The following is a 9528-nucleotide window of genomic DNA, read 5'->3' on the forward strand; positions in this document are numbered from 1 at the left end:
ATCTATCTATCTATCTATCTATCTATCTATCTATCTATCTATCTATCTATCTAACTGGCTGCTTATTTCAGGCGGCTTTGTCCTCCTCTTCCACTGTCTGTGGGTTAGCAGTCACAGTGTGTTAGAGTGCCGTAAAGCAGCCGTGAAAGTTTTTTGTTTTTTTTGGTCTGTTATCCATTTTAATTACAGAGCTACTTTCCCTGCATACAAATGTTTTACCAAACAACTCCACTTATTTGGAGTCACTTGATAAATTACCTTACACACAAATATCTAGTGTCTAACAACAAACTTTGGATCTGTTCTTTTTCACCAGGTTCCCAATGTTGAACATGTCCACCCCCAGTGAGCTGAAGTCTCCCTGTGTGACCCGTAATGGTATGGTGAAACTACCCCCAAGCCAACCGAATGGTCTGGGCAGTGCGAGCATCACCAAGGGGACCCCTGCTGCCAAGAACCGTCTGTGTCAGTCCTCCTCTGTACCATCCATTCTGCCTCCTCCATCGTCCTCCCTTTCATACCACCACCACCACCACTTGGACGTCTCTGGCATGCCTCATGCTGCAGCCCCTCTTTTGGCCTCTGACCTGGAGCCTGGAAAGCCTCTGGTGGGCTTGAAGCCATCTCTTCGTCAGCCTCCCCCTCTCACCCTACCTAAACCTATGGTGCTGGAGCGTCAGCTTGTCCTAGATGAGAAGCTGCTCAACCGATTGCTCTGGTACTTCACCACAGCTGAAAAATGTGTGCTGGCGCAGGTATGCAAGACGTGGCGCAAGGTGCTGTACCAGCCCAAGTTCTGGGAGGGTGTGACGCCCATCTTGCATGCTAAGGAGCTATATACCCTGCTGCCCAATGGAGAGAAGGAGTTTGTCAGCCTGCAGGCCTTCGCCCTGCGTGGCTTCCAGTCTTTTTGCTTAGTGGGTGTGTCAGACCTCGACATTTGTGAATTCATCGACAACTACCCGCTGTCCAAGAAGAGTGTTCGCTCAGTCAGCCTCAAGAGGTCCACCATCACAGATGCTGGTTTAGAGGTAAGTCAGGATGTGTTTGGCCAGAGGTTACTGGAAGAAATTTTTCACTGATGCATGTAGTAAGTGATTCAAAGTGCCTGAGAGATTAGAGCATTCATAGCTATATCAGCTGGCTATATCTGGTAGAGTGGAGCCACCTCCTTTCTCCCTTGCTGTCTCAGCAGGCATTTAGGCAACAAAATAATTGCATCAATAATTCACAGTTATCAGCCACCACCAATTTGTTATGGTTATTTGGTGAAAAAGTCACTGAAATATTGACGTTGTTTTCCCTATTTGTGTACTGTATTTTTGTTTGAGCTCTGTGGACTGCTTGTGTTTTCATTTTGCTGTTGATGGAAACTCAACACTGCCTCTATATTTACCTGTTGTCTTGATGAATTTTACCAAAGTCCCACGTCATTCTACCACTCTGCTGTTTTGAGTTTCACTTGTGGAAACACAAACACTGTTTTCATTCATTCATTATTTAATATTTGTATTCAGGTATGCTTTTGTTTTGCTTTCAGTGTTTTAGCAGCTGTCAATCAAAGTCAACACTTCCTACCAGATATCGCAGTCAAAATGCATTCTGGTTGCAAGAGCCTCCTTTCTTAGTAGGCCTTTAATATGAAGCATACGTATGTGGGAAGTAAGTTTTATTCATTTGATTCATGATTTCAAAAAATATAAAGAGGAAGGGATTGCAAATAAAAAGGGTAAAAAACCCTAAGAAGAATAAAAACTCAGGAACAGCAGAACAGTAAGTGTTGTTTAGCTTGTTAGGAATTACTGCTCTGCACGTTATACAGAATTTATCTGAACAACCATTAAGGTACAGGTAATTGTAGATGAGTCATCAGTTGTGACTGGGTGATTTTTTGACAGTCATAATTTGAATACTGGTTTTAATAGGAGAATTGACAGTGCTTCTGGTCAGTGCCAGCCTTGTTGGAATAAACATTGATATCCTCAGACACATGTTAGAGGACCTGCAAAATAGACAGTCAAAAATGAAAAAAAAAATCTGTTTGAAAACATGGCTGAAACAGTCAATGTTTTGACTGGTTTTGATTATGTGCCAGTTTATAAAATTTGTTAGATAGTAGCAGAGACAGTTTTAAAGACTACAATATAGCATTTATTTATTCTTGTATTCCCAGCTTTTCTGCCATCATATTCTATTGCTAAGAACAAAAAGGCATAATGCTTGGAGAGTGCCTCTCAATTGGCTCGTCATACCTGCTAGGCTAGGCTGCTATTCTGGGATGAGTGAATGGTTACCATGGAGAAAGCTAGAATTGTTGGCTGCATGATCTATGAACTTTCCTGTTTTAAACTGCTGCTTCTTGCATTGCCATTTTGTTGTGCATTACTAAGGAGAAGTTACTTTCACAAAAGGATGAAATGTAAATTTGAAAAAAGCAAACAACCACTTCAAAGACATAGAACTGGTCTAGATTCTCTCAGAGTGTAGAGACCAAGTATGTAAAATAAACTGGAAAGTAATCCATAACATTCAGTGTTATAACCTGATCCTTTCACAATAGCTTACTGAAGCTCATTTTCATTTAATTCCAGCAGTATGTTGCAATGGACATTATATTAACACACTGTTGATATTATTATACATTCTTTATTTTCTTCTTGTCATCTTTTTGTAGTTTGACTCTTCATTTCCCTAGTGAAAGCACTGACCTGTGGTAATTTCAATTTGTGTATTCAAATAATGTGGCCTGTGGTAAAATTTTATTGACAGCAGAATTACACATTATAGAGTAAAACACAAACCTGTTATCATTAACCAAAATCCAAAGAAATGAAACAATTTTAGATTTTGCATAAGCAAGCACTGAAAATAATGTATTAAAATTTTTATTTTTATTGTTATTATTGGTAAAAAGTAGCTTTCCTTATTTCTTCATTTAAAATATATATATATATATTTACTCATGGCTAATGTTGGGTTTGATGTATAAGATCATTCACAACATTTGGACAAAAATGCTTGATATTCAGGCAGGCAGGTTGCCTAATTATTTACTACAGAGTGCCAAAGAGTGAAGTCCTTTTGAACACTTTACATTTAGTTTTAGAACATGGCTGAAGGATACTCATGTCTGCAGGCACTGAGATACTAAAGACACTGAACAAGGCCAGCACTGGTTCTGAGTGTCTAGTTGGAAATTTCTTGAACTCAAATAAATGTCTGTCTATAATTGTATTGGAAGTGCTGTGATGGTGTGGAATCTGGTCCTGTTTGTCTGTTTGCTTGTTTTAAAAATGTTGTTAATTTTTCTTTTGTTTGTAATTTTTTTTAATGGTGTTTTATTGTGTGTGTGGTTTTCAAAGTATAAGGCTCAGATTTACTACACCCGCTCTATTATTGTAACCTGTGTGTCACTAGTGGCCTCCACCCAGGAGTTACTGAACAAACGTTGTTTTTAGCTTTATCTGGTGCAATATATTTATTGTGTATTGTCACTGCTAAATAAAATACGAAAAAATAAATATAGGCTAAATTGGAACTTGGCAAAAATACAAAGACATCCACAGTTTTGTTGACAGATGACTAAGGTCATGGATATCCAAAAGTATCAAGAAATACAAGAAGTGCCAAAGACCCAAACCAGTCTACCTCAACAGGGAAAGATGGAGGAGGTAATGCCATGGCCTAAGCATGTATGGCTGCTTCTGTAACTGGCCTTCTAATCTTTACTGATGATGTAACAGATGACGACAGAAGCATTATGACAAATTTTGTTTGGCTATGTGCAAAGCAATTTCACAAGTTTCATTTGCTCCAGAACAAGACAAATACCCCAAGCACACTGCCTGTGTAACCAAAGCTTTTATTAGTGGAAAAAACTTGAAGTTCCTAGAGTGGCCATGTCATCTCAGTATAGTGGGGACTCATTCAAGACTGTTGGAAAAGCATTCCAGGTGTATACCTCATATAATTGGCTGAGAGAATGCCAAGAGAGTACAAAGCTGTTATCAAAACAAAAAGAAGGTCCTTTGAAGAATTTAAGAGTGCATCCACGATAAGACCACGCAGGGCTGGCAAAAGCCATTTCACTGATTTTGATGACACTTGCTAGTTTGAAGGGGTCCACACAAAACTGCTTGAGTCTAAGTTGAAGGAAATTTAACATTATCTGCAAAAAAATTTTTGGGCACTCACTGAATTATTCTGCAGGAGCACTGCAAACACGTCTTCCATCACAGGTTACTGCAATTTTTTTCATCATAAGGCGCTAATTTGGTAATTATGGCGCAGCAACAGACAGAAATGCCACAAAATGGTTGCACACCATAAACTTTAATGAAACAGAACCATTTTGAAAGGTTTTGTTTGTCATTAGCCATGAAAATGCGAATTGCTGGCTTAATAATGACCTCTATTATTGTATAAGTGAACTACATATTGGGACTTACACTTCGCTAAGTCAAACACACAGGTCATAGAACACTATCAAAATACTTACATTGTCTGTATTTGAATGTTAGAATGATTGTATAATAAAATTTGCTTTTGTTCGTCCAAAGAAGGAATAATACATTTGCTTAAAACTTGCACACCTGACATCGCATTTTAATACAGAAAACTTTATCAGAAAGACTTCGCTCGACTGAAAATAAATTGATATGCTTGCGACTCAATGTTGTTTGCTTAATATGTCTAAAAAGGAGAAATGCATTTGGCGGTAAAATAATCCCTGGAAATTACTTCCTGGCTAGCACATACGCATACATCTTTGTAATTTGATAGCTTGATTTGATTTTCCATAATAACAGGACAAACAGAACAAACTTTTGCTCTAATAAGAATGCAAATTGATGCAAACGAATTGACTTGTTCTGTTTTTTTCTAAAAATCGTAGAATATGTATGAAGGTGTGGCGATACTAAATGTTGAATTGGGGCTTAAGATATTTAATAGACCTAATAGCCCAGATACATCAAAAGGTTGTTGAGATTCATAGGCTGTCTATAAGTAGACTGTTGATTGCCAAACGTGAAAAATTCAAAGTGTTCCGCACCTGCACCGATCAGTTAGAGGCATGTGATGCAGAGGTGAAAAGGTCTCTCGTTAAATACCATGCCGCAGTTCTCGTGCTCTTGTGCTGTGTACTGTACTAGTGCGTGTAATGTATCAACTAGATACCCCAATCATATGCAGTGTTTTTCCTTGAATTCTCACGTCAGTGATTTAAAGGCACACTTGAGAGAATTTCAAACAACCCAATCATGTGTACCCTCTGAGAAAGAGCTGATACTTGCTTGTGTTGGTTTGTTTGACGAGGAGAGTGAGGATATGATTATTTGCCCAAAGCATTGTGCTTTATTTGGAGTAAAATATTGTCCTTCAAAAAAGATAGATTGTTTTCTTTAATTTAATTGTTTTATTTTAATTAAACAGTTGACTAAACTAGTGTATTGCAGTTTTGTATAGGCATTCGTCCCATGTAAGGGAATCCGGTTCTGGATTTCATGAAATTTTTGCTTGTGGAATCTGGAATCTGAAAAATTTTGCTTGTGGAATCCAGGAATCTTGGTCTTTGGAATCTGGAATAAAGCTCAATGAATACGGAATCCCACTAGTGACTGAAATCCTTAAATCCAGTTCCACTAACAAAGACTGGAATATAATACCTGGATCCGGAATTCACTGCGTAGAATCCAGAATCCAAAACTGTCTTGGACTCCCTTACATGGGGCGAAATCATCCAGGACCAAAGCATGCATAAGCATCATATTTACATTTTGTGATGACGCTTTCCTGGGCCTATGGGAACCAAAACATCCCATGTTTTCTTTATCTCTTTCAACATTTTCAAATTCACCCCTCTGGATACTTTTACGACAACCATGTAGCAAAAGCTGGCACTTTCTTGAAGGACAATATTTTACTCCAAGTAAAGCACGATGCTTTGGGCAAATAACCATATCCTCACCTTCCTGGACAAACAAACTGACACAAGCAAGTATCAGCTCTATCTCATACCGCTTTTCCACCAAGAAGAACCAGGTGCTACTTTGTTGTTGGTACTAGTGTCAGTGCTTAGTTGGTTCAAATCTCACACCTTCTGAGAACCTGTTTGCTTTTCTTTTGGAGTAGCAAGGAGCCAAGTTAGAGCCACGCCATTGCATCACTGCATAAGTAGCGTTTACCGAACAACACCCACACCACGCGGAGGTCCACACAGGGCTCCAGACGAACTTTTCTACTGGTGCGACCAACTTTCTTATTTGGTCGCACTTTCCACCCTTGTCACAGGCAAAACATATGACTTGCAAAACATTTTACCGATGTTCCCCAAATGCCCCACATAGCAGGCTGTGGTTGCTGCTGTTGGTGGTTGCAGTGCTCAGACTGTTGTGCGACCAAAAATGACTTTAAAAAGAGTAAGCTAGGGTGTTCTAATGTCAAATTTGTCCAAGATGAAACTGAGGGATTTTTTCTTGTGCGGTCTTTTCCATGAAAACAGCGCATGTAAGTGTGCTCCGTTTTTCACGAAAAGACTGCACTTCCACACCTATGTCATAAAAGCACTGTTTTCCACCACTGTGGTGCTACTGGTGGGACACAACTGTACTGGATTTCAGTGCGCAACAGTTTGTGCAAAACTTCCATGCGTCCCAGAACTCATTCCAATACATCTGCAATTGTACCGGGGACATCTTGGCCAAAAACAACACAAATTACTGCTTGTGTGTCCCATTCTGTGTTTCCATCGGTTTTGTTGGTCACAATAACACTGCTCCAAGCCCCTGACATACGTGGTTCGCAGCTCTGGCCCAGCAACAAGTTGGTGTTTGCTAAGCACCAGTTTTGAGAACCAGGAGCCGGTGCTTAGGTGGTGGAAAGACAAAGAACTGGTGCTAAGTCAGGCTCTGGCTCAAAACTAGCACTGGAACCAGCTTGGTAGAAAAGGGGTATCAGAGGCCACACATGATTGTGTTGTTTGGAATTCTCTCAAGTGTGCCTTTACATCATTGGTGCAAGAATTAAAGGTGATCAACTCTCCTGGGTTTTGACCAAATTTCCTTGAATTTAGACTGAAGTAGTTTTGGGTGGACCCCTTTAAACTGGCCAAGTTTCATCGAAATTGGTGAGATGGCTTATGCCACTCCTGCCTGGTCCTATCGTAGATGCACTCTTAAAACTTAAAACAGATTTTGCCTTGTTTACACTTGATGTCTTCAGTAGTGTTCTGTGATGTAGAAATAGTTAAAAAAAAAAAAAAATTTTACAAACAGCCTTGAATTAATGGGTGTGACTAAACTTTTGACTGGTTATACGATGTATATACCACTTGTTAAATACTAAGATCGTGGTTGGAAAGGATGTTAAATACAGCTGCATACGCTAATTACAAAGTGGTACAACTATGAGCATTAAGTCGAGTTTATGTTTTTGATTAAATATAATTACAATAGACTGTACTTAAAAATGTGTTTTGGATGGTACATATAATCTTAAACTGTGGTTCTTCATTTCTTTAACAGTACTTCTCTGATTAATTATGTACTATCAACTTACTATTTATCTCTCTTTAACCTTATTTCAGGAGTTACATCATTGATTGTAATGGCTGGCTGTTATTTTGCAGGTCATGTTGGAGCAAATGCAAGGCCTGATGCACCTTGAGCTGTCGGGCTGCAACGACTTCACAGAGGCTGGCCTATGGTCCAGTCTCAATGCCCGTCTAACTTCCCTCAGCGTCAGTGACTGCATCAATGTGGCAGATGACGCCATTGCTGCTATCTCACAGCTCTTACCCAACCTATCAGAATTGAGCCTGCAGGCCTACCATGTCACTGATACGGCCATGGCCTACTTTACAGCCAAACAGGTAGGATGTTAAAAGAAGCGATAACAACTTGATACTTTCCTGTCCACATTCCTGCCCAAGAGTTTTTGAATGGATCTAAAATGTTTTGTCTTTGATTTGACATTGAATATATTTAGTTTATGTAAAATAATACAGACTGGTGGCCTGTCCAGGGTTTCTCCTGCCTTCGCCCTGAGTCGGCTGGGATAGGCTCCAGCCCCCCTGCGACCCGAGTGAGGATTAAGCAGTGCATAGATAATGGATGGATGGAAAATAATACTAGTGATAGGAATGTAGAAACAAAAACTAAATGCCAACTGATTGGGTAGAATCACAACAAACTTGCTAACAATTTTCTTCCCAATTGAAGCTGCTGTACAATATCATTAAATTCTGAATTAAGGGAATCCACCATCTGGAGCAATTCAGTGTGGACAGAGATAGCCTTGGGTAACAAATATATCTATTTTGAATTTCTTTTCCTTATGTAAAATTCTGCAAATTGACATTCTGACATGTGATTTGATACGTACTATATGAATCAGGAAAATAAACTTTGTGTCAGACTGTTACTTCAGACTCAGCAGGAGGGGAGCTGACATAGAGAAACCTTTTTGAAGAAAACCAACAAGTGAGCAGTTTCACTTTGGTAACTGAAAAAAAGATAAAATGATCTGTGCTGTAAAGTTTACGTTCCAGATGGCCATGATATGCTTATAAATCATCACCTGTGGATAAGGTTTAGTAGTTTCTGAAATTAAAGTAAAGGTAATTAAAGAAGCAACCTGGAATTTTTGAAATATCTTACAATGTATTCAGGAACCTGGTTTCAATATTAATAAACGGTGGAAGACCAAATGGTGGTGTCCAGTTGGTTTGAGCCAACAAAAATGAAATTCAACTTAAACAGTTCTCTATCGTCTCCAGACTATCTCTTCACTCTGTTCCATAAATGCTGTGTTAGGTTCTCTCTGCTGACGCCTGAATGCTTCTGGTGTGTATTGCTGTGATGGTCAAATAATGCACTCAGTGGTAGTCCTTGTTTAGCACAGACTTTCACATTGACTTACAATGGATGTCTCCTCTCTTGCTTTCTGTCCCTTTAAAAGTTCCATAGGATCTCGGTTCTCTGAGTACCAGATCATCTCCTTTGCTTAGACAACTTCCTCCACAAAGTTAACGTAACATGAAGCTAACTGAATTTCCACATAGTTGTTGCCAGTCTCCACTCCCTGAAGAGGTGTGAGTATGATAGTGTAAATTTTCAACTATGGCAAGCCACCAGGGACAATTTTGTGTGGGCTGTGGTGTTTTCGTACCTTGGAGAATGACAAGGTGTGTGCTGTGTTTGGGGTGGCTGCGGCTCATGTGGTAGACCAAGTCGGTCAATGATCGGAAGGCCTGTAACCTGTGTCATGGCCGTTGTTTCCTTGGGCAAGACACTTCACCCACCTTGCCTGGTGTGAATACGTATGAATAGATTATTTGAGGTGGTGGTCGGAGGGGCCGTAGGCACAGAACACGGCGTAGCCAAGCCTCTTTCAGTCTGCCCCAGGGCAGTAGTGGCTTAAATCGTAGCTTACTACCACCGGAATTAATGTGTGTGAATGAATAATTGACAGTGTTAAGCATCTTTGAGTGCCTAGAAAAGCGCTATATAAATCTGATCAATTATGATT

General features: G+C 39.7%; 1 protein-coding gene across 1 annotated transcript in view; it reads left to right on the top strand.

Moving 5' to 3' along the window:
• The window catches only part of fbxl16 (F-box and leucine-rich repeat protein 16), a 65259-nt gene that overhangs the window by 31317 nt on the left and 24414 nt on the right, over positions 1–9528 (top strand). Inside the window, exons 2-3 of the mRNA XM_008283552.1 lie at positions 317–1031; positions 7628–7870. Of these exons, the coding sequence (XP_008281774.1) occupies positions 324–1031; positions 7628–7870 (951 nt within the window). The 5' untranslated portion in view covers positions 317–323. The remainder of the gene's footprint in view (positions 1–316; positions 1032–7627; positions 7871–9528) is intronic.

Source organism: Stegastes partitus, unplaced genomic scaffold (genome assembly GCF_000690725.1).
Source record: "Stegastes partitus isolate 25-593 unplaced genomic scaffold, Stegastes_partitus-1.0.2 Scaffold319, whole genome shotgun sequence".
NCBI classification, from domain to species: domain Eukaryota; kingdom Metazoa; phylum Chordata; class Actinopteri; family Pomacentridae; genus Stegastes; species Stegastes partitus.